Below are 25,974 nucleotides of genomic sequence, written 5' to 3'. Positions count from 1 at the left end.
TTTGCTAAGGCTTTAAAAAAAAGTCAAAAAATTTAAAGACGTATAATTTCTGGTAACAAAAGGAAAATGTATTTGTCATAGAAAATGATTAAAGTAAAGGAAGAAGAGGAAATGTATCAAGGAATAAATAAACATCACCCAGATGGCCTTCATCCTAAAATAACAACAGATAGAATTTCAGTGTATTCCTAGGCTTTTTTTCTGTGAATAGATTAGACAGATGTGTGTGTGTGCATGTGCGTGTGTGTGTGCGCGCGTGTGCGTGTGTAATGAAAAACATGTCCATACTGTACGTTTTCATCATACATTTTTCTCTGTCCTTTTGCAAATGGCTGCATTATATTTCATCTTGTGGATAGACCATGATTTATGTGCCCATGTCTTGGACATTGGACAGTTCTTGTGTCTCACTGCAGGCAACAATGCTATGTAAATCTTGGCTTCCTTCAGAATGGATCCATCTCTACATGAAAAATTGTACTTGGGTACATTCTACTGCACTGCCTTCCAGAAACCAATTCTATTCCCCCACTGCAGTGAGAAAGAATCCCCACCTCCCTTTACAGCCCTGTGTAGTAGAACCTATCTTTTCCCTGGGTTTTTATCTAATAGTTGGGATATCAGCTGAAAAAGCTTATAGGTATAGCCTCTGCCCAACCACCCCCAACCCAAAGAACTTTAGCAATCACGAGAGCTCTCAAGAAGAGGCACACTCTCCAGGAAGCAAAGGAGCAGAGGTAAGATGCTAAGGAGTGACAGGTGAGGAGCCTGAGCTCTGGAGCTGGGGCTCCTCTGCAGATCCCCAGCACCTACATTAAGAAGCCAGCTGTGATGGAGTCTCCATACATTGGAGTCTGGTGTTGGCCGGCTGATGCAGGGCTTAGCCTCCCCTTACGGAGTCAGCCAGGAGGCCTTGTGGGCTGAGAATGGATACACCCCTGTCTGGTTGGCTGGCAGTAGAGGAGCTGGCGGCCCCAGGAAGCAGGCTCCCCAACCTGAGCTTACCCACACCTGAGTTTAGCCCTAACCTGGGCTTACCTGCTACAGTGGCCAAGCGGAGAGGGTCCAGCTGGGCCTCCTCCACTGTCCTTCTCTGACCAGGCAGGAAGCTGGCTGAGGTGAGCCCACCCTTTAAGAGCAGAAGTCCACATGAGGAGCATGTGAGCGCCCGTGCCGGGGCCCTCATGATCCTGGTGAGGCGATGGCCCCGTGACCTCGCTCCCAGGCCAGGAAAGGAAACCAGGGCCTCATGTTGCTAGGCTGCTCTGTGTGGGATCCCATGAAAGCAGCCTGGGGATCTGAGAGAAGTGGGGGAGCTAGAACTTTCCCTTTGAAGTGACCCTCCCCCCAGCCAGTCCTTTCCCTGATGGAAATGTCAGCATGGTTTGCATAATTGAGACAATTGGACATAATCGTTCTTTCAGAAGCCCCTCATCAGGCGGGCAGTGCCAGGGCCCCAGGGAGCCCAGAGAAGGCACCACATGGCACTAATCATCTGTAATTCTTTCTCAAATCATCTGAGGTTGAGCCAGAGGTCGAGGTGAACTTCACTACAAATGCAGTGTGAGTCCCACATGACTCTCGTCCCCATCCGGGTGCTCCTAACTTCCACTGTCCCCACACTACCAGCAGCCTGCATGACCCATATCTTCAGTCTCTCTAGAACCACCATTGGGGGGATGCTGTAGGGATGTGCATGGTTTTCCAGCTTTCAGTGAGCTTTCTCAGACTAGTGAGAAAGAGAAAACCCAAACTTGGAAATTCTCCTGTGCACGACCCTCTAGGCAGGGGGCTGGATTGCCCACACACCTGTGGGTCTCCTGGGATGCCTCCCTCATCTCCCAGAAGAGTGGACAGAAATGCAGACAGGCTGGATGCAGGGGAAGTTAAGGCAGTTTCCATTTTACAGATGAGGACACAGGCCTCTGACTGAGCTCGTGAAGTGGAGCAGAGATGTAAATTGGTGCCATAGAGCCCTGGTGGAGATGCAGCCTGAACCTGGGACCATGCCCCCCAGGAGGCCAACCCCACACCTGCAGGACACTCAGTGGGCTCAGGGAGCTTCTGACCTGAGAGGTGGATGCTAGACCTGGCAGGTGAGCCAGGCCATTTTCTGGGGAGGGAGTCTGTCCTTTGTGAGAGGGAGTTCTGAGCTTCCCTCAGGTCTGTGCCCACCAGAGGCTGACAACCTTGTCCCAGGAGAGTGGGCCCAGTGAGGGTGAAGGGTGACTCTGCCCATCTTTTGCTGGTGCACACAGCCTGGGGGCAGAGAGGTGCCCACCCAGGAGCAACTCTGGACCAATGCCACCTTTGTCTTCCCTTGTAAACTCATGATTGGCTCTAGATAGACTCACAGCTTTTAGAAAGAGTTCCCCCAGGGGCCAGAGGGATCTGCAATGACAGTATTTTGAGTGGCACAGGTCGAGACAGAATTATAGAGGTGGGGTGTTCCTAGGGTATCAAGAAAAAAGCTGGGGGCAGCTGGGAAGCCCCAGGGGCAGCTGGGAAGCCCCAGGTGGCAAGTGAGTGTCTTGCCATCTTTCACGGCATACTTGTGCTCCATCATGTCTACAAAGTATGAAAGTTGGCACAGAACACTGTGCCAATGAGCAGCCCCAGCCCATGGCCAAGACTGGTGATAATGACTTTATACTGCCTGCATGTTGAGATGATATATTGGGTGTTTTGGACTGAATAAAATGTATTATTAATTTTGTTATCTGCTTCTATGCATTTCTTTAAAGTGGCTACTGGAGAATTTAAAATACTATCTGTGGCTCACAGCTGTGGCATACCTTATATTCCTGTGGACTGGTGCTGAGCTGGAGCCATAAGAGGGAGGGGATCCTGAGCAGAATTCCCATTTTTCAGGATGTCCCCTCTCTGGGCATGGCACCCGGAAGAATCCGGTGCTAGGAAGCAATGCACAAGAACTGCGGACATGCTGTTAGTGTGCGAGGATTATTAGGTGTCCAGTGAGCACTCTGAACCAATGATAATAGCACTAACACTAGTGATGAGGAAGACACATGTACTGGTTAACTGGTGCCAGGTCCTGCCACTTGTGTAGTGACCTACTCAATCAGTCACCCAGTCTTGGAGGTGGTGCATTTCTTAACCTGAGTAAGGAATAAAGGTTCCAAGGCTCCTTGGGAATAACTTGCCTATGATCACAGTTGGTGAGAGGAGCTAAGGCAGTGTCCTGTGTGGTCACCTGTATGGAGCCCTGAGGAGGCAGTGGCAACCAGGTAGCCAACCCAAGGTAGAGCCAGCACTTGCACTCTATGTCTGGGGTCTTGGCTTGGGTCCCCCTCAGAGGAGACCCTGAGACAAGTTCATGGTGTTTCTCTTGCTGCTCTGTGCCCTGCATTTCCTTACCAATAGTAAGATCTTGAGACCCATTTGGATTCAGAAAGGATTTTTTCACAAGGCCCCCTGGTGACATGTGTCCTTCCATCAGGAGGCACCTCATATCCACTTGTCTGTCTTTTGTGAGATTGGGGGAATCTTGATGATGATCGCCTAGAGCCTTTGTATCAATACAATTTACAAAAGGGTGATCCTCAATTCTACCATTTCTTCTTCATTTACTCGATGGAATTCACTTATGAAGAGAAACTTCCCCTGACCAAAGGGGTTAGTGTGGTTCACACAGGAAAGGCAAAAGGTTTTGGTTTCCAGAGTAATGACTTGGTTCCCTGGCATCATTCCAAGGTGACTCATATGTTTCTTTTTTCAGAGTGTCAGGATGTATGAATTCATGGATGGAAACATACTTGGTGCATTTTATTTATTTATTTATTTATTTATTTATTTATTTATTTATTTATTTAATTTATTTATATAAATTTATTTTTTATTGGTGTTCAATTTGCCAATATATAGAATAACACCCAATGCTCATCCCATCAAGTGACCCCCTCAGTGTACTTGGTGCATTTTTTTTTAAATTTTTATTTATTTATGATAGTCACAGAGAGAGAGAGAGAGAGAGAGGCAGAGACACAGGCAGAGGGAGAAGCAGGCTCCATGCACCGGAAGCCCAATGTGGGATTCGATCCCGGGTCTCCAGGATCGCGCCCTGGGCCAAAGGCAGGCGCCAAACCGCTGCGCCACCCAGGGATCCCTACTTGGTGCATTTTAGTTCACAGCAGTAACTTTCCTTATTGTTACTCAAATTGTTCCAATTTCACATGGGTTCTTGAATCCTGGCACAACACCAGGAGTCTCCAAGACTATCTCTCTGGAGCAAAAAGGTGTTTCACATTCATCTGGTACATTTCTTGGCCAAGACCTGGATGTGGCCATTTGTCCAAGGAGAATTTCTAAATATCATTTTAGTGGGAAATGGTACTTAGAAAGAAGTATCTGCTTCTGAATTGAATTGTTTTCTAGTCCTTGCAGTTGGCAGAATGGTCATGTTTTATATGTGTCCATATATATAATATACATATTGTATACAATATACAATTATATATAATATATAAGATACATAAGAGAAAATGCATCATGAGTTAATATTGATAGTTCCAATTCCAATTTAGAAACACACCCAGGGGCACCAGAGTGGCTCAGTCAGTTAAGTGGCTGCCTTTGGCTTAGGTCACGATCCTAGGGTCTTGGGATCGAGTCCCACGTCAGGGTCCCTGCTCAGCAGTGAGTCTGCTTCTCTCTCTCCCTCTTCCCCTCCCTCTAGTTTGCGCTCTCTCTTTCTCTCAGATAAATAAATAAAATCTTTAAAAAAAGAAACACAGCTTATTTACTTAATATCCTGATCTTATGTTTGTGTCTCTTTTTGCTTATGCTGAGTCTTATTCCTAATGACATTAACATAATTTGTCTCTTGCTTTATCCTAAGTTCAGTTTCAGAGCAACAATGCCAATATTGCTGTTAACAATACAATTACTAAATGCAGTTTAAGACACTATTTTGTTGTTCATTTTGACCTTAGGTATATCCTATTAGAGTTTTAAAATTACTTAAAATGATTCTTCTCCATGGGGTTATTATATAAACTTGATACATGGTTGAGTCCACTTATTTAATTTTCCTTTGGATTTTTAGGAATTGGGTTTTCTTTTTTTTTTTTTTTAATTTTTATTTTATTTATGATAGTCGCACAGAGAGAGAGAGAGAAGCAGAGACATAGGCAGAGGGAGAAGCAGGCTCCATGCACCGGGAGCCTGACGTGGGATTCGATCCCGGGTCTCCAGGATCGCGCCCTGGGCCAAAGGCAGGCGCCAAACCGCTGCGCCACCCAGGGATCCCAGGAATTGGGTTTTCAATTTAATTTTGTAAAACATTTTTATTATTGCAAAACCAAAACTGCAGTTAAGTTTTATCCAGAAGTATCTGGCTACTGTATCTCTCTCTCCTACTTGTCCTTTCCTCTCTACAAGTAAAGTATAACATATATCTTTCCTTTTTTAAACACTAGTGTATGGTATTAATTCCATATATATGTCCCTCCTCCTCTTTTTTGTGTAAATGGAAGAGTACTTTACATCTCCACTTTTCCTGGGAATTAATTAGCCACTTCTTATTTCTTTTTGTAGCTGTATACACCAAATCCTTGGGTGAATGCATGAAAGTTGATTCAATTAGACGGACACTAGGTGGCTTTCGGTCTTTATAGATCTCATAACAACAAAAAGCCATGCCACACATTCTTTGGAATTTTTTCAGTAATCTTTAGGCTAAATTCCTAAAAGAGAGGTTGCTGGAATTAACAGTAAATGCACATGTGATTTTGCTAATATTGAAAAATTCCCTTCCATACAGGTTATCATTATGTGTTTCTACCAACATTTTTTGAGAGTTCTTGTTTCCTCACTGCCTCATCTACAGAATATATTGTGAAATGTTGGGATGTTTGCCAATCTTATTAAGAAACTGTATATAGAGATATAGTTTGAGTCTGACTTGATGGGATGAGCACTGGGTGTTACATGTTGGCAAATCAAACTTAAATAAAAACAAATGTAAAAAAAAAAAGAAAGAAATTGTGTCTGTATATAGTTTGGGTCTGAATCTCCTTTCTTAGGATGCCCTTGTCTGGTATTTCGATCAGGGTAGCACCAGCCTCATAGAATGAGTTGGGAAATGTTCACCCTCTTCTGTTTTCCGTAAGAGTTGGTGAAGGATTGGTACTAATTTTTCTTTACAAGTTTGGTAGAATTTACCATAGAAACCATCTGGGTCTGATGTATTCTTTGTGGGAAGTTTTAAAATTAATAGCTCAATCTCTTTACCTCTTTAATAGATCTGTTCAGACTTTTCCATTTCTTCTTGAGATGGTTTTAATAATTTGTGTCTTTGAAAGAATTGGTCTAATACTTCTGGATTTTCCATTTGTTGGCATGATATTCCCTTATAATCTTTTTTATTTCTTAGATCAGTGGTGGTATCTCTTCTTTCATTCTTGATTTTAGTAACTTGAGTCTTCTCCCTCTCATACCCACCCCTCTGTCCATCTAGCTAAGGATTTGTCAACTTTGCTGATCTTTTCAGATAATCAACTTTTGGTTGAGTTGATTTCTTCTATTGTTTTCCTATTCTTTATTTTACTTCTTTACATTCTAGTCTTATTTCCTTTCTTCTGTTTGATTTGAGTTTCATTTGCTCTTCTGTTTTTAGCTTTATAAAGTTGAAGATTCAATTATTGATTTGTAGTCTTTCGTTATTAACAGAGGTGTCTAAAGGTATCAATTTCCTCTGCACATTACTTTGGCTGTATTCCATAAGTTGTGGTATATTGTGTTTTCATTTTTGTTCATCTTAAAGTAGTTCATCTCTAATTTTTAAAAGATTTTTAAAATTTATTTATTTATTTAATTTATTTATAAGATTTTATTTATTTATTTATTCATGAGAGACAGAGAGAGAGAGAGAGAGGCAAAGACACAGGCAGAGGGAGAAGCAGGCTCCATGCAGGGAGCCTGACGTGGGACTCCAATCCTAGGTCTCCAGGATCATGCCCTGGGCCGAAGGCAGGTGCCAAACCGCTAAGCCACCCAGGGATCCCAGATTTTATTTATTTATTCATGAGACACACACAGAGAGATGTGTGTATCATGCAGGGAGCCTGACGTGGGACTTGATCCTTGGTCTCCAGGATCAGGCCCTGGGCTGAAGGGGGGGTTGCTAAACTATTGCTGAGCCACCCTGGTTGCCCCACATCTCTAATTTTTTGTGTGACTTTTTAACCCATTGATTGCTTAAGTGTATGTATAGTTGTGAATTTCACAAATTTCTGTTATTGATTTTGAATTTAATTCCACTGTGGTTGGAGAACATACTTAGTACAATTTCAATCCTTCTAAACTTATTTAGGCTTGTTGCATGGACTAGCATATGGTCTTTCCTGGACAATGTTCCATGTGAACTTGAGAGGAATATGTATTCTGCTATTGGGTGGAGTGGTCTGTTAGATGTCTATAGGTCAGTATAATTTTAATTTGCATTAATGTTACTAGGAGTGAAGTTGGGCGTCTTTTCATGTTTAAAGGTGATCTGCATTTCTATTTCTGTGAACTTTCCACATCTTCTGCTCATTTTTAAAATCGAATCTTTTCCTTATTTTTAAAGCTTGTTCATATAAGATGATGAACTTGTGACTGTGCTAAAGTGGCAAATCTTTTCCACTCTCTTGTCATCTGTCATTTAACGGCACTTATTTTCCTTGACCTCTTGCTTCCTTGCTATCCATAGTTCAATTTAATTCACCACTGACATCACCCTTTCTCTTTTTTAAAGTTTTTACTTTAATTCCAGTTAATTAACATACAGTGTTATATTAGTTTTAGGTGTACAATATAGTAATTTGACAAGTCCATACATCACCCGGTGCTCAGGACAAGTGCATTCCTTAATCTCCATCTCCCTCTCTTCTGGTGACCTTCAGTTTGTTCTGCATAGCTAAGAGTCTGATTCTTGATTTCTCTCTCTCTCTCTTTTTCCCTTTGCCCATGTGTTTTGTTTCTTAAATTCCAGATATAAGTGAAATCATGTGGTATTTGTCTTTCTCTGACTTAATTCACTTAGCATTATATTTACTAGCTCTGTCCATGTCATTGCAAATGGCAAGATTTCATTCTTTTCATGGCTAAATATAGTCTTTTGTATAAATATACCACATCTCCTATGTCTATTCATCAATTGATGAACACTTGGGCTACTTCCATATCTTTGCTATTATAAATAATGCTGCTATAAACATAGGGGTGCATATATCCCTTTGAATTAGTGTTTCTGTATCCTTTGGGTAAATATCCGTAATGGGATTGCTGGATCATAAGGTAGTTTTTTATTTTAACTTTTGAGAAATCTTCATACTGTTTTCCAGAGTGACTGTACCCGTTTGCATTCCCACCAACAGTGCACAGTATTCCTTTTTCTTCACCTCCTTGCCAACACCCATTTGTTTCTTGTGTTGTTGATTTTAGCCATTCTGACAACTGTGAAGTGATATCTCATTGTAGTTTTGATTTACATTTCCCCGATGGTAAATGATGATAAACATCTTTTCATGTGTCTGTTGAATCTGTATGTCTTCTTTGGAGAAATGTCTGTTCATGTCTTCTGCCCATTTTTAAATTGGATTATTTGTTTTTTGGGTCTTTGATTTGTATAAGTTTTTATACATTTTGGATGCTAACCCTTTTCAGATATCACCCTGATATGATAACACCCTTTCTGTGCTGTGCAGAGGTATGGGAATGACTCAGATATGACTTTAAATGTTCATAAGCTTGTGGGGGAGGCACCTATACAAACACATTTGAAATACAAGGCAGACTATAGGAAGCATTCTAATCAGACTTGCCAAGCAGTAAGAAAATATAAAGGGATAGAGGACTTATCAGAGGAGGAGAGGTGCTTCAGCTGGACTTGTTTAAGTGGGAAACTAGATGGCAGATTTGAGGAAAGGGGGTACTTTACACAAAAGCTGGAGGGGGGATAAGTGGCACCTCAGTCAGGCCAGCAGACCCTGTGGACTGAAGCATAGTTCCCAGGCCAGGAGGGATGATGGGTGGGGAAGGGGAAAGATCAGACTGGGAATAGGGAGCAAGGTGAGAGATACCTGTGGATGCTGAGGGCTCAGGCAAGTACTTGCCAAGCAGGTGTGTGAATCCTGACCTGGAAGTCCTGTTCCAAGTACCTTCCTTCTCAAAGTCTTATTTGGCATAAGATTTGTGTCTGTGCAGCAAAGTATTGTTCCTGGGATTGGTTCCAGAGGTGAGTTTCCACTTCCATTTTCCCTGGATTTTTTACATATGTTTTAAAACAAGATAGTGGTGGGGCACCTGGATGGCTCAGGTGGTTAAGTGTCTGCCTTTGGCTCAGGTCATGATCTCTAGGTCCTGGGATTGAGCCTGGCATCTATTTTTAACTTTTTGAGGCAACTCCATACTGTTTTCCAGAGTGACTGTTTGCATTCCCACCAACAGTGCATGAGTACTCCTTTTTCTTGACATCTTTGCCAACGTCTGTTGAGTTGAGCCTGAGCCGTGCTCAGCAGGGAGTTTGCTTCTCTCTCTCTTCCTCTCTCCCTCTGCCCCTCCCCACCGTTCATTCTGCCTCTCTAATAAATAAATAAAATCTTAGAAAAAAACACAAGATAGTGTTGACTTTTGAATGACTTAATTGGCATAATTCCTGAAATAAAGAAGCTGAGGTGGTAGATTAAAATATATATTTGCTTTGTAAATTAAACTCATATTCCTTTGAACAATGCCTCTGCAAATGAAAAAGGGTAGAGAGGGAGAGGAATTTAAAATCTTTGGTATTGTTATCAAAGGTAATCATAAAAATAAATAAAAGAATAACTAGATTAGGCAGAGGCCTACAGGTCTTCAATGCTTTGATCACCATAAACTCTTTTTTTTTTTAAAGATTTTATTTATTTAACCATAAACTCTTCATAAACTACTTTTCTGTAGATTCTCCACTGACTGACAGATAAAGTGGGGTTTTCCACTTGGGGGAACTACGATCCTCAAACATTTGGAACACAGAGGAAACTCCACTCTCTGGAAGGCAGAGGTCCATCCTGGTGAGTCTTTGGACCCAAGTTGGTCAAAATATGCAGCCTCTCTCCAAAGGATTCTTGGCCCCATCAACAGTTGAAAATTGGCAGCAACTTCTTTACATAACCCTTCCCTATGCCACATGGCTCCAGGCTTGTGGGAGCTGGAGTTCTTAGCACGCCTTCACTGCTGGCCATTCTGCAATGGAGGACAGAAGCTCTGGAGAGTCTACCATGGAGGTATCAAGAGGATCCCAAGTGGACCGTGGCTTCCTGTCCTATCATACCGGCTTTCTTTTCATTTTTTTTTTCTCTTTTCTCTTCTTATTTATTTATTTATTTATTTATTTTTGGCAGTGGATTATGTTGCAATGTTGGCAGATGATGTGAGCTAAGATAACAAGCACATGGATGAAAAACCTGCCAAATATTAAACATTTTAAAATTTTCAGAATAAACTCCACAATGAAAATAAAACCAGTGACTTTGCTGTGGAAATAATCAATTATATCAAAGCTTTGTGGAAGTCTCAGTGGCATAAATGTCAAGAACTGGTAGGACCAGTCTGGGCAAAGAAGAATAGTATGCCTGGAACTGCTGTGGAGTGGCCTCATCATGGGTGGAGCTTCTGGAAGTTCCATAAAAAGAGCATTATCTGAGCTGGTTTTCCTTTTCACAAAATTCTTGACATCTCATTCATCTATAAGTCTGCCAACCACATGTAAGGAGCCCCAGTGCATCACAGTGCTGGAATCCATTCAAGTCTGAATGTAACATTCTGCCCTCTGGTAGGACCTAATGGTGTACTTCCAAATTCCAAACGTAAGTTGCAGCTCATGCTTCTTAAATCTTTACTGTGTAGCAGTGGCAAATCTCCCCAAATATGAGTCCAGTTATATGAAAGTCACTTTTACCTTTTCTTCCTTTAAGATATCTGTGTTCCTGAGAAGAAATTTGGGCAGGAGCCATGGCAAGAAGTTATTTCACCTCTGTGTGACTTGGTTTATAGGAGCTGACGCGTAAGAACAGATCTCTGGGAGATGAAAGGATGTGCATGAGCCTCATAAAGTCAGCTGTGCCTTCTCACAGATCAGCACTGCGAGATGCCTCAGAGCATATAAACGTTCTACAAGCTGTGCTCCCTTGACACCTGGCACAGAAGTTATTTATATTTCATGCATCATGCCTCACTGGAGAGGGAGACCTCCTAATGGTCTTCAAGATAATCTATCAGTCTCATCTCTTTTGAGTAATGCTTCATAGCTACTAAAATTTGGATTTTCCCCAATTTGGTTGCAGGAACCCATAAAGCAAAAATGCACTCAAAACAAATTTAGGCGCATCCAGTAAATCTCAGTACAGTTTAAGCAAAACGTTCTGGGAATAGAGTGCCCTTGTTACTTGAATCTTTGTTTCAATTAGCAGAATGACTTTGAGTTTTAATCTTTTGATAAAAATCTCTTGAAAAGTCTCTGAACAACAGGCCAAGGCACGCTGCTATGGAGAAGGGTAACAAGTATGAGCACACAATGCTTAGACTGGTTAAGGGCTAGTTCTGTGGGATGCCTGGGTGGTTCAGCGGTTGAGCGTCTGCCTTCTGCTCTGGGTGTGATCCCGGTGGTGATCCCGGAGCCCAGGATTGAGTCCCTCATCCAGCTCCTTGCAGGGACTCTGCTTCTCCTACTGCCTATGTCTCTGCCTCTCTCTGTATCTCTCATGAATAAATAAATAAAATCTTAAAAAAAAAAAAAAGGCCAGTTCTGCAAAGTGTGGAAACATCAGGAGAGATTCTGGCATTTTATTTTTTAAACAATTTTAATAGATCTTATTATTTTTTTTTTAGATTTTATTTATTTATTCATGAGAGACACAGAAAGAGAGGCAGAGACATAGGCAGGGGGAGAAGCAGCCTCCATGCAGGGACCCCAGTGCAGGCTTGATCCCAGGACCCTGGTATCCCTACCTGAGCCGAAGGCAGATGCTCAATCACTGAGCCACCCAGGTGCCCCAGATCTTATTTTTTAAAACAGTTTTAGATTTACAGAAAAATTGAGAAGATAATATAGAGAGTTCCCATATATCCTGCACTCTTCTATTATCAATATCTTATATTATTATGGTACATTTATGCTGTGAAATAAGAATATATGTGCGGTATATATTTATATTTATATGGTAACATATATACTATGGTATATTGTTATAATTAATGAAACAATATTAATATATTTTCATTAACTAAGACTACGTCCAGATATCTTTAGTTTTTTCTAATATCCTTTCTTCTGTTCTAGAGATCCATGTTACATTTATTTTTTTCCAGCTTTGGGGATCCCTGGGTGGCGCAGCGGTTTAGCGCCTGCCTTTGGCCCAGGGCGCGATCATGGAGACCCGGGATCGAATCCCACATCGGGCTCCTGGTGCATGGAGCCTGCTTCTCCCTCTGCCTGTGTCTCTGCCTCATTCTCTCTCTCTCTCTGTGACTATCACAAATAAATAAATAAATAAATAATTATTTTTTCCCAGCTTTATTGAGATACAATTGACACATAACACTGTGTCAGTTGAAGGTGTACAGTGTGTTGATTGGATACATTTATAAATTGCAAGATGATTACTGCCATAGTATGAGCTATCACCTCCATCCTTTCACAAACTTAACATTTCTTTTTTGTGGTGAGAACATTTAAGATCCATTCTTTTTTTTTTTTTTTTAAGATCCATTCTTTTTAGCAACATTCAAGTACATGGCACAGAATGATTACTATCATCACCATGCTGTACATTAGACCCCCAAACCTATTAATGTTACAACTGGAAGCTTGTACCTTTTGACCAACATCTCCTCATTTCTCCCAGCCCCTGTTAACCACCACTGTATGCTCTGTTTCTCTGAGAGTCTAAAAAAGCTTAACTTTTTCAGATCCCACATGAAGTGAGATCATATGGTATTTGTCTCAGTATGACTTATCTCACTTAGCATAATGCCCTCAGGATCCATCCATGGTGTTACAAATGACAGGATTTCCTTCTGTCTCATGACTGAATCATTTTACTTTTTAAAGTTAATTATTTCTTTCCCAGTTGACTCAGAAGGCAAGCAAAAAAGGAACACTTTGGTTAAAGAGATTGTTAGTAATTAGTCCCAAATTTTCCATTGTCCCAAGCAACTGATTGGTTGAGGTTTTCCTTTCTCATCATGCCTAGTTCCTTCTTCCCAAGGGGGAATTAAACTTTTTCTTTTCTTTTCTTTTCTTTTCTTTTCTTTTCTTTTCTTTTCTTTTCTTTTCTTTTCTTTTTTTAAGCCACTGGGATCAAGAGGAGTGGTGTCTGCTTTGAGGAGTCCCTACCTCACATGCTCCCTTTTACAATATCGCATCAGCCTGCAAGCAACATTCTTTAAACTTCTAGACTGGGCCCCTGGGGGCTTGGACATTCTCAAAAAAAAAAAAAAAAATGACCCTATGTGAATTAAATTGGGGCAGCTCTCCATAGTCTCTTTTCATTTTGGAGAGTCTCAGTGCTTATTAAGATATTAAAGGCTCTGAGAAGTCATGCAGTGAAGCAAACTTTTTTGCTATTATGGAACCCCAAATTTCCTAAGCTAATTGACCTTTTCTTCTAAAATACTTCTGACTGGGGGATCCCTGGGTGGCGCAGCGGTTTGGCGCCTGCCTTTGGCCCAGGGCGCGATCCTGGAGATCCGGGATCGAATCCCACATCGGGCTCCCGGTGCATGGAGCCTGCTTCTCCCTCTGCCTGTGTCTCTGCCTCTCTCTCTCTCACTGTGCGCCTATCATGAATAAAAATTAAAAAAAAAAAAAAAAAAAAGATTAAAAAATAAAATACTTCTGACTGGGATGCCTGGGTGGCTCAGTGGTTGAGCGCCTGCCTTTGGCTCAGGGCATGATCCTGGGGTCCTAGGATTGAGTCCCACATCGGGCTCCCTGTGTGGAGCCTGCTTCTCCCTCTGCCTATGTCTCTGCTTCTCTCTGTCTCTCATGAATAAATAATAAAATCTTAAAAAAAAAATACTTCTATCTCTTAGAGCCACAGGAAGGATTTAGGAAGCCCTAAACTCAGATAACCATGAATTTAACCTCTGAGGTTCCCATAACTGTTCTGTGGTGAAGGAAACTGCCTCCAGAGGTCACATTCAAAGGTCTGGAGAATGGTTCCGGATGGTCCTTATTGAGGGCTCTCTTGGCTTTACTGGGATGGAATCATGTCCCAATGTGGATTCTATCTAAATGGCTCCTATGACTCAATATAGGCCATCTGTTCTGGCTGGGGAATGGTCCCTGATAGGAGTGAGTCTCCCAGCTAAATCAGCAGAAAGAGGAGGGAGACTCAAGCAGCCCTGCCCTTGCTCCTGCCCTTTCAGACTCCAGGAAGAACACCTGCTTCTTGAGCTCCTCACTAGGCTATGACCACTGGACTGAGGGTTCTCTCAAGGGCCACTGGTGGCACTTGGCCACTATGGTTCTACTCCCACATCCACCAAACCAGCTGAATGTCTTTCCCATGCAGGGGTTTTCAAACATGCCCTTCTTCTCCTAATCTCTTTCTTGGTCTTTGACTTTTTATCCAGCACATTTGCTAAGCTTGGACCCTGCTTTCTGTGCCCAACTCATGCTCCACATGGGGGCAGCATCTCCGTCAGCCCTTCCCAGCCAGCCCAGCCATGGGACTGTGGCCCTCTTTGGATGTCAAGCACATTCTATCCTAGTTCCTGTTGCTGTAGATGAGAACAATTGTGCATAGCCCTGTGCTCCCTGCTATACATGACCCCCCTGCAAAGGGCCACATCATGATATGGAAGCTCTCATATGCCTAGCAGGTGTTCAACTGGGTGTTAAATGATCTGCACAGCTCCCCATGCACAGACATCCTTTCCATACCATGCTGTACAGCTCTGGGCTTCCTATCTTGTGTGCTGGAGGCTTGGCATTTGCTGCCCTCTTGGAGGGCCTCATAGGAGGCTCAGCTCTGGCTATGCTCTTGGGGTTTCCACCCACACCTGACTGCCTTGCCTCTGCACCCTTGTAGATCACGCGGTTCTCTTGGCCAACCTCACTTGCCTCCAGGTCCCCAGCTCTGCCCCTTCTGGGAGCTACAAAAAGACTAGAGTTTTCCCTCACTCACTGCTGGAAGGTCAATAGCTTTCCCCTGCCTTCACTCATCTTGCAGGGTGACCTAAGACATGCAGACCAACTGAAGATACCAGCTCTAATCTGCAGATTCAATGTCATCAAATTAGTGTCTTTTGTTTTTAAAGAATGCAAATTAAAGTCATTTTTATTTGTAATTAATTTAACTTTTTAATAGTTTATATATCTACATGGTTCAAACATTTTATTTTTTTAAAGATTTTATTTATTTATGAGAGACACACAGAGAGAGGCAGAGACATAGGCAGAGGGAGGAGCAGGCTCCTTGTGGGGAGCCTGATGAGGGACTCAATTTCAGGACCCCAGGATCACAACCTGAGCCAAAGGCAGATGCCCAACCACTGAGCCACCCTGGCTCGAACATTTTAAAAGCATTAGCAGGTTTATGGGGAAGTCTCCCATCCACATCTGGCAGCTATCTACAGTTTCCACATCTCCAAAATTGGTAACACTTGTTTGGATTTATTTTGTTACCATCTGAAGATGGTGTGTGCAGGCAAGTGTAAGTACAGGTTCAAAAATGGAAATGGTTCCACCACTCTGGAAACCACTGCCCTAGTGTCAGGTCATCCTTGGGCACAGGGAAGTGGAAAGTTGCCCAAGTGATTTTGGAAACTGTCGGAGATAAGCTAGACTCTAACCTGGAAACAAAGAGAACAATGAGGAGAAGCAGGGTGGCTTTTCCGTGATATGTTCAAATAGCCCTGAGACTCCTTTATAATAATTGAAATCCCCTCCTTCTCTTTATCCCCATCTCAAAATACCTAATAATAACCACGTTTTTTTACTCTCCTATAAGTCACTGTAAATTAAATAAACCTAAATTATTTTGTTATGGAAAACTAACTGTATGTAACATAAAATTTATAATTTTAACCATTTTAAAGTGTACAGTTTAGTGGCACTAAGCTCACACACATTGTTATGTAACCATCGCCACCATCCATCTCCAGAAATTTTTCATCATCTCAATCTGAAACTCAGCCCTCCTCCCCCAGAGTCCCTGGTAACCACCCTTATGCTCTCTGTCTCTATGAAATTGATTGTTCTAGGGACCTCATATAGGTGGAATAATACAGTATTTTTCCTTTTGCGACTGTTTTATTTCTCTGAGCATAATATCCTCAAGGATCATCTATCCATGTTGTAACAAGTGTCAGAATTTCCTTTCTTTTAAAGCTGAATAATATTCCATTATATGTACAGACCATGTTTTGTTTATCCATTCATCTGGTTTTTTTTAAAGATTTTTATTTATTTATTCATGATAGAGAGAGAGAGAGAGAGAGGCAGAGACACAGGCAGAGGGAGAAGCAGGCTCCATGCTGGGAGCCCGACGCAGAACTCGCAGAACTCGATCCCAAGTCTCCAGGATTACACCCTGGGCCGAAGGCAGGCACTAAACCGCTGAGCCACCCAGGGATCCCCTCCATTCATCTGTTAGTGGGCTTTCATGTTGTTTCTATTTCTTTGCTGTGAATATGTTGCTATGAACAAGTATGCAAATATCTGAGTCCCTGTTTTCAATTCTTCTGCATATGTACCCAGAAGTGGAATTGATGGATTAAATGGTGATTCTTTTTTCAAATTTTTTGAGGAACTACCATACTGTTTTCCACAGCAGCTGCACAATTTTATATTTATGCCAGCAAAGCACAAGGGTTCCAATTTTTCAACATCATGCCAACTTTTGTTGTTTTCTGTGTTTGTGGGTTTTTTTTTTAAAAAGATTTTATTTATTAGAGAGAGAGAGTGAGAGTGAGAGAGAGCACAAGCAGGGAAGAGAGGGAGAAGCAGTGAGGCTTGATTCTAGGACCCTGAGATCATGACCTGAGCTGAAGGCAGATGCTTAACCCACTGTGCCACCTGGGTGCCCCTGTATTGTTTTAAGTAATAGCCATACTAATGGGTGTGAAGTGGAAATTAACTCATAATACTCATAACAGCCTTATGAAGGAGATAGAATAATTATCTCCATATTACACATAAGACACAATGAGTCACTGTGAGAACAACTTGTTTAAGGCACCATGACTAGTAAGTGGCAGCTACAGAATAAAAAATGGAACAATCTTTCTCAAGACCTGTGCTCTGAGCCAATCTGCCACACTGCGTCTCTGCTGGATATACCAGCATTCTTCTGGGATTCACCCTTACTCTGTTCCTTCATAGCTTTCTCAGTAGATATTTAGACTGAATTTTCCTGTTGAGTATTGAAATTTTATTTTATTTTTTGAGTATTAAAATTTTAGAGAAAGAGGAATAGATGGAAATGAGCAGGATCCTCAAATCCAGACTCTCAGACCGTGGTAACCCTGTGTTGCTTTGAGTTGGGACCTTGAAGGGACACTGGGGAAAAAAGGTAAATAAACCAGTTTGTACAGGAACTGCAACTCAGTTTAGGGTTATGTGTGTAAAAATATCAAGTCTTACAACTGAATTAAGGTGATCCTAGATCGTTAATGCTTCAAGGTACTTGAAAGGAAAAAAAAATGGTAATCTTCTTTGGAGGAAGGTAACAACATCCTAAGTCTCAGTGTATTTCTACAAACAATTTTTTTACATATAATTTATGCAAACAGTTAAAGATAACCAGACACTTAGGGATACAGAACAATATGTAAAAGAACTAGCAGAAACAACAGGCAATAGAAGAAGACTGCCAAGGTTACCATGTATTGAAATTACCAGACATGGGCTTTAAGGCCATAATACTTATGTAACCAACGAGATAGAAGACAAAGTTGAAAACTTTTGCAGAAAGCTTCAAAAAGTATTCTCACAGCTTTTAAAAAATAGCCAACTAGAAATGGTAGAATTGAACAATCTGCTAACTGAAGTTAAGAATTCAGTGAATTAGATTAACAATGTATTAAACCAATTAAAGAGAGAATTGGTGGGGAGCCTGGGTGGCTCAGTGATTGAGCATCTGCCTTTGGCCCAGTGTGTGATCCCGGGGTCCTGAGATTGAGTCCCACATTGGGCTCCCTGCGGGGGGCCTGCTTCTCCCTCTGCCTGTGTCTCTGCCTCTCTATGTGTCTCTCATGAATAAATAAATAAAATCTTTAAAAAAAAAGAGAGAAAGAGAATTGGTGAACTGGAAGCCAAATTAGAAGAAATTATTCAGAGTGTTATAGTAGAGAGAAAAGTGAACACAGAAGAGAGGATAAATGCAGAGAATTCAAGGAAAAAGTCTGTTTATATAGAATCCTGGAAACAATAGAGAGAAAATAGAGTAGAAACAACAACTGAGGAGATAATTTTCTGAGAATTTCCCAAACTTATAAAATATATTAACCAACAATTTAATTGATTGGAACTTAAGTGTTCAAATCAATTCCAAGCAGAGTAAATACAAAAAAGTACAGATCTTGACATACAATAGTGAAGTTCCTGAAAACCAAGGACAAAAAGAAAATCTTAAGAGCTTGAAGAGACAAACCCAAATTACCTTGAATAGAGCAGACAGCTATAAAAAAGGCATTTGATTTCTCAACAGAAATAATAAAAGTCAGAATGTGATGAAATGGTGTATTCAGAGTGCTGAAGGGAAACCATTGTCAACCTAGAATTTTATGCCAGCAAAATATCTATCAACAGCAAAAGGAAAATAGAGACATTTTCAGGCAAACAATAACAAAGAATTCATTTATAACAAGCACACATTTAAAGAATTACAAAGGGCTTCCTTTAGATAGAAGTAAAAATATCACAGACGGGGGGTATAGAGCAGAGAGAAATACAGAAAAATGAAATAGTAAATGTGTGTGTACATATACATGGTTACCAACTATATAAGGTAATATCAATAATATCTTGTGGGATTTAAATACTTGGTAATAACTTCTGGTTTCTGCTTGAACATGCATAGATTTGGGAATTCATCACCTCCATTCTTTCAACAAGAAAAATCTTAAGTCTATCAAAGAGTTGAAGTCATGGGAAATGACACCCAGAAGCCTGGAGAGACAGGTGAATGCAGAGAATCACAGTTCATGAGAACCAGGAATAGGCAAGAAAAGTTGAATTGTAACTGACATATTGCTGCAAGCTAACTATAGGCTAGCTTAAGAATGAACATCAAGGGGCTCAGTCTGAGGGAAGCCCCCATATTTTTGTGAGTATTACCTTCAAGAGCTCAGCTAGATTCTCAGAGTGAAGTTTAGAGAAAAATCCTCTCCTGCAGAGGGAGGGAGAAAGTATCCATTTTGATATATGCCCAGAGCCTTCCATTCTCCACTTGCCCTCAAGGAAAACTACTTTATCAAAGCCTAGTGACTGTGAGGGTAGGAAAATACACAGCTACATCTCCCTCTAGTTTTCCTGTCTCATTTAAGTGGGAGAGAAAAGCTGATAAGCATTTGTGAAGGTCAGAGTCCAGGGGCAGAGACTCACTAAATGTCTGAGCCTTGAGGTAGTATGATACAATGCTTCTCTACTCCTTGTACCTTGTCACTACCACAATGAGGCTCCCCTATATTATAATGGATCACAGCTGAAATAATTGCAAGCCTTGGACTCTTTTTAAGGAGTTTCAAGAGATCTCAAAGATAAAGGGGAGACCAAAAAATAAACAAAAGAGTTACTAGAGGAGAGTAAAACTTTACATACCTATAGTACAGTAAAGAGTAAACACAATGTAACTCCTAGCCAGATAAATATAAACCCTCAATTGAAGTCCCATTTACCTCAGTTCTTATTGTGTAATATATCATGCCTGGCTTTTAACAATTACAAGTCATGCTAAATGTCAAAAAAATAAATAAAATAAAATAAAAAATAAAAACAAAACAGAAGAGACAAAGCAAACAACAGGACCAGACTCAGAAAACAGCAGAGATTCTGGAATTATCAGACTAAGAATTTCAAATAATTATGATTGATATACTAAGATCTCTAATGGAAAAAAATGGACTACGTGAAAAATTAGATGGGTAATGTAAATGGACAGATGGAAACCCTAAAAAAGAATCAAAATGAAATAAAATAAAATAAAATAAAAAGCACCATAACAGCAATTACCAATGCGATTAATGGGCTCACCAGTAGACCTGAAATAACTGAGAAAAGAATCAGTTTGATGAGGTCAATAGAAATTTCCAAAACTGAAATGCAAAGAGAAAAAGGAATGAAAAATAAAGAACATAATATCCATAAGCTATGGAAAAACTACAAAAGTTATAACATATATGGAATAGGAATACCAGAGGGAGAAGAAAGAAAAGGGAGAAAAGATATTTGCAGTAGTAATGACTATTTTCCAAATTTAATGACATACATCAAACCACAGTTCCAGGAAGCTCAGAGAATACTATTCATGATAAATACCTCAAAATCAACATTTACACATATCATATTCAAACTTCAGAAAATCAAAAGAAGGAGGAGAAGAAGAATAGAATATTTCATCCAATGCCAGCAGAATGTACATTCTTTTCAAGCTCACACTCACCAAGATAGACCACATTTGAGGACATAAAACACAACAACAAATTTTTAAAAATTAAAAAATATGTTTTTAGAACACAATGCAGTTAAACTGAAATCAATAATAGAAACATAACTGGAATGTCCCCAAATACTTGGAGATTAAACAACAGACTTGTAAATAACACATGGGTCAAAGAAGAAATCTCAAGAGAATTTTAAAAATATTTCGAGCTAAGTTAGAAAGAAAATACATTTAATGAAAATTTGTGGGATCCAATGAAAACAGTGTTTTAGAGAAATTGGTAGCCTTGATGTATATAATATAAAAAGAATATTCAAAATTAATACTAAGCTTTCACTTTAAGAAACTAGAGAAGGAAGAATAAATTAAATCTAACAGAAGAACAAGAAAAGAAATAATAAAATTAGAGCAGAAATTGATTGAATTAAAAGCAGGGAATCAATAGAGAAATAAGTTAACTTATTCTCTAAGAACTAAAAGCTTGTTCTTTGGAAAGATTAAGAAAATTGACAAATCTCTAATCAGGCCTGACCAGAAAAAAAGAGAGAAGACACAGTTACTAATATCAATTGTTTGATAGAAGCCATCACTACTAACCCCATGGACATTAACAGGGTAGTAAAGGAATACTAGAATATTATGAACAACTCTATGCCCACAGATTTTACAACTTAGATAAAATGAATCAATTCTTGAAAGACAATCTACCAAAACTCACACAGGAGAATAGATAAACTGAAGAAGCTCATATCTATTCAAGAAATCAAATCAATAATTAACAAGTTGACAATACTGCATATTATCATATAGATGTGTTCACTGGTGAATTACATGAATTATATGGGAAGCTAGATGGCTTCACTGGTGAACATACATTTAAGGAAGAAAATATGCCAATTCTCTATAGTCTATCAAGAAAATAGGAGCAAAGGGAATACTTCCTAACTTATTCTACAAGTCCGGCATTATTCTAATACCAAATTACAAACTGTAGAAAACTCCAGACAAATATCTGTTATGAACATAGAGTCAAAAATTCCTTATGAAAATATTAGCAAATCAAATCCAATAATGTATTTAAAAAGCTACATATCATGGCTAAGTGGAATTTATTCCAAGTATGCAAGGCTTGTCCAATACTCAAAAATGAACTAATGTAATGTAATCCATGACATCTATAGGCTAAAGATAAAAAATCATGTAACTGTATCAATAGATGCAGAAAATACATTTGACAAAATACAACACCCATAAATCATAAAAACTCTTAACAAATCAGGAATAGAGACGAACTTCCTCAATTTGATAAAAAACATATACAAAAACCCTACAGGTAGCGTTATACTTAAGGGCGAGAAACTAGAAACTTTTCTGCTAAGATTAGGAACAAAGCCAGGATGCCTCCTCTCACTACTCCTTTCAACATCATATAGAAATCACAATGAATGCAATAGATAATGAAATGAAATAAAAGACATACAGATTTGAAATGAAGACATAAAATTGCTTTTGTTTCCAAACGACATGATAGTTTATGCAGAAAATCCAAAAAAAACTGGCAAAATTTAAAAAAAAATTAAATTTAAAAATTTTCAATTTAAAATACACAATAACAGCAAAGCTACAGAATATAAGATTAATAGACAAAAGTCTATTACTTTCTTATATACCAGCAATGAACAAGTAGAATTTGGAATTAAAAATATAATACCATTTACATTAACACCAAAAAAGTGAAGTACTTAGTAGTAAATCTAACAAAATATGTATAAGATCAATATGGGGAAAACTATAAAATTCTAATGAAAGAAATCAAAGAAAGGTGACCTTAGGTTTGAGGATGACTCTGGATACAATACCAAAAGAATGATCAGAAAAGAAAGAAAAAACTGCAAAGTCAAACTTATAAAAATAAAAAACTTCTACTCTGTGAAAGACATTGCTAAGAGAATGAAAAAACAGACAAGAGCCTGGGAGAAAATATCTGCAAAACATTTCTGATAATGGACTTATATCCAAAATATACACAAGGCTTTAAACACTCAACAATAAGAAAACAAGCAACCCAATTAAAAATTGGAAAAAGATGTGGACACCTCACCAAAGATATACAGAGGCAAATAAACATATGTTATCAGAAATAGCAGAAATTGCAAATTAAAACGACAAAGAACACCAACACACATACCATGAAATGGTTAAAACCTTAAGAAAGACAATATCAAATGTTATCAAGGATGTGGAACAACAGAAATATTTATTTTCCCTGGTCAGAATGTCTCTTTAGAATACAGTTTGGCTTTTCTTACAGAGCTAAACACAGTCTTATAATGTGATCCAGCAATTGAGCATCTAGATTTGTAGCCAAATGAAAAAAATGAATTCAAAACTTCTATCCACACAAATCTACACACAAATGTTTATAGCAACTTTATTCACAGTCACTAAAACTTGAAGCAAACAATCTGTCCTTCAATAGATAAATGAATGAGCAAACTGTGATACAACCAAACAATGGAATATTATTCAGCACTAAAAACAAATGAGTTATCAATCCAGAAAAATACATGGAGGAAGCCTAAAGGCATATTTCTAAGAGAAGGAAGACAGTCCGAAAAGGCTACACACTGTATGATTGCAACTATAAGGCATTCTGGAAAAGGCAAAACCATGAAGATATTAAAAAGAACAGCTGATGGCAGAGGTTCAATGATATGGGAGGGATATATTGGTGAAGCACAGGGAATTTTTAGGATGGGGAAACTATTCTGTATGATATTGTGATGGTGGACACACGACTATGGATTTTTCAAAACTCACAGAACATGCAACACAAAGAGAGAACCTTAATGTAATCTATAGGTTTTGATTAATAATAATGTATCAACATTGGTTCATCAATTATAACAAATGTACCATATATTGCAAGATGTTAATAATTGAGAAAATTGTGAGGGGAAGAGAGAGAGTAAATGAGAAGTCTCTGTATTATATGCTCAATTTTCTATAAACCTAAAACTGCTCTAAAAAAATACATTCTAGTAATTTAAAAAGTACATGACATTAATAGCCCACAAATTGAGGGTATCAAATGGATTTGAAATTCTAAGGCCTTTGCATTGACTAGAAAGAGGTAAAAGTACTGGGCCACCTGTTCTCTCAGTGGTTGAGCATCTGACTTTGGCTCAGGTTGTGATTCTGCGGTCCTGGGATCAAGTCCCTCATCAGGCTCCCCACAGGGAACCTGCTTCTCCCTCTGCCTATATCTTTGCCTCTCATGAATAAATAAATAAAATATTTTTTAAAAAATCGCTACACTTTGATAAACCAAGAATGCAAGGCGGTAGTCCCAGGCAAACAATAAAAATGTAGGAAAAGAGTATGATTTCCAATCCAAAAGAGAGGAAAAAGATAACAATAAAAATAATCTAAAAGAAGGCAGAAAATGAGATAAATGGGGAAATAAAACAGGCAAGAAATAGAAAGTGCAAAGTAAGATGGTAGGTTTAAATAACCACATCCGAATTTATATATATATATATATATATATATATATATATATATATATATGTGCTTAGTCTTTTTTTTAAAAAATATTTTATTTATTTATTCATGAAAAACACAGGCAGAGGGAGAAGCAGGCTCCACACAGGGAGCCCGACGTGAGACTCGATCCCAGGTCCCCAGGATCACGCCCTGGGCTGAAGGCGGCGCTAAACCACTGAGCCACCCAGGCTGCCCTGTGCTTAGTGTTGTTTTGTTTTGTTTTGTTTTGTTTTGTTTTGTTTTGTTGTTTTGTTTTGTTTTGTTTTTATGTGCTTAGTGTTAATACTCTGCTTTGCCGACTTAAAATCCTTAATTTTTGAGGAAAGGGTCAGGTGGCATTCTAATGTTGCACTGGGACCCAGCAAATCTTGTAAGCATTCCTGACAAAAGTCCCTCCAGCTTCAAATCAATGCCGGCCAGTGTCCCTCACGTTGCCTCCTCAGGAGCTTGCAGGCCTGGAAAGCAAGCTGCAAGGGATGCGTAGACCAAAATCAAGCTCAGAGGCCTCATCACAGAGATCAGCCTTTTCATTTTCATGTGATGTTGCTTTTGGTCGAGCCATCTCTCCTGTGAACTGCCCCAGGGACAGTCAGGGAGAGCCCCAGGCGCTTGGCAGGTCTCTGGAGCAGAGGTTCCTCCGCCTTGAGGGTAGACAGATGGGACTAGGCAGGAGAGTCCATCCCAGGAGCTACTGGTGCAACTGTTACAGGGCCTACCCTGGGGCTTGCCCTTCGACTCTGTCCAGCTGAGGGGTCCCGGATAGGCTGGCCCTCCCCACTTTGGGTTATCTGGCAAGATCCTGACAAGGCCATTTTCGGGACCTGGCTCTGCCCACAGCCCCATCTGTGAGCCGACTCCGTCAGCTTAGCTCTCTGCTGCCCCCACCTGACCATCTCTGGAACCCACCTGACCTCCTACAGTTTGCTCTCCTTTGCGAATGGGCACAGACAGACCTTTGTGTCAGTTGTCTGTGGGGACATCCCTACGTGTTGGCCCAGCAACTGGCTGCCTGTGGGGAGTGAATAAAGCACAGCAGGAAAGCTCCTGCTCTCCTCTGAAGACCAGGAAAGATGAGGAGGGGGTGGGCACGGAGTATGCTCTGGGAGGGCAGGCAGCAGGGCCAGGTCCTGTGCAGAGACAGGCTAGGTGGCCCAGGGACAGGAGGGAGGCCTCTGTCATCCCGATGCAGCCCACTCTTCTTGTGAAAAAGAAGTCGTCTCTTCCTGCAAGGAGAGGTGAGCCGAGGATCTGACACCTGTTTCTAGGCCAGAGGTTACAGAACACTTGAGAATGAGTGAAAGCCTACTTCATGGGAGCTTCATGGTGGGGCCATGCCCCAGATTCTGGAGGGCCAAGCCCGCAGGAGGGAAAACATGTGAAATTTGGTCAGTGGCCCAGAACATTCTCGGGTCTATAGCTTTCTGAATCTTAGTTTTGGAAACTGCCTCTTCCACACCACAGGTGGGGCTGGTCTTTAGGGGGGTTGCATTTCTAGATGGTAAACATATCAGGATGCTTCCATGTAGTTCAGGAAGCAGCCACTGCCCAGAGTCGCCTGGTGTCCCAGCCCCTCCCCTGGAACCCTGGACGCGTCACCATGATGTGACAACTGCAGAGTTCATGCTGGGCACATCTGGGGCCTCTAGGACCTCCCCCAGTGCCCTGCCTGGTGTCTGATCTTTCTGCATCAACACTGCTGTTTACAAGGTCCCTGTGAGAAGCAAATGAGACCAAACGCAGAGAAAATATGTATAGACTGTACAGCAGCAGAATACTC

General features: G+C 40.4%; 1 protein-coding gene across 1 annotated transcript in view; it reads right to left on the bottom strand.

Annotated features, from left to right (window-relative positions):
- The window catches only part of TRPM1 (transient receptor potential cation channel subfamily M member 1), a 123,630-nt gene extending 98,621 nt beyond the window's left edge, over positions 1–25,009 (bottom strand). Inside the window, exons 1-2 of the mRNA XM_077858333.1 lie at positions 24,914–25,009; positions 1,039–1,129 (exon numbers count right to left, since the gene is read on the bottom strand). Coding sequence (XP_077714459.1) covers positions 1,039–1,129; positions 24,914–25,009 — 187 coding nt within the window. The remainder of the gene's footprint in view (positions 1–1,038; positions 1,130–24,913) is intronic.
- Positions 25,010–25,974: the final 965 nt, after the last annotated feature.

This window comes from Canis aureus, chromosome 2 (genome assembly GCF_053574225.1).
Source record: "Canis aureus isolate CA01 chromosome 2, VMU_Caureus_v.1.0, whole genome shotgun sequence".
Lineage (NCBI taxonomy): Eukaryota > Metazoa > Chordata > Mammalia > Carnivora > Canidae > Canis > Canis aureus.
Note: the sequence above shows the minus strand (reverse complement) of the source record. Positions and strands in the feature narration are given on the sequence as shown.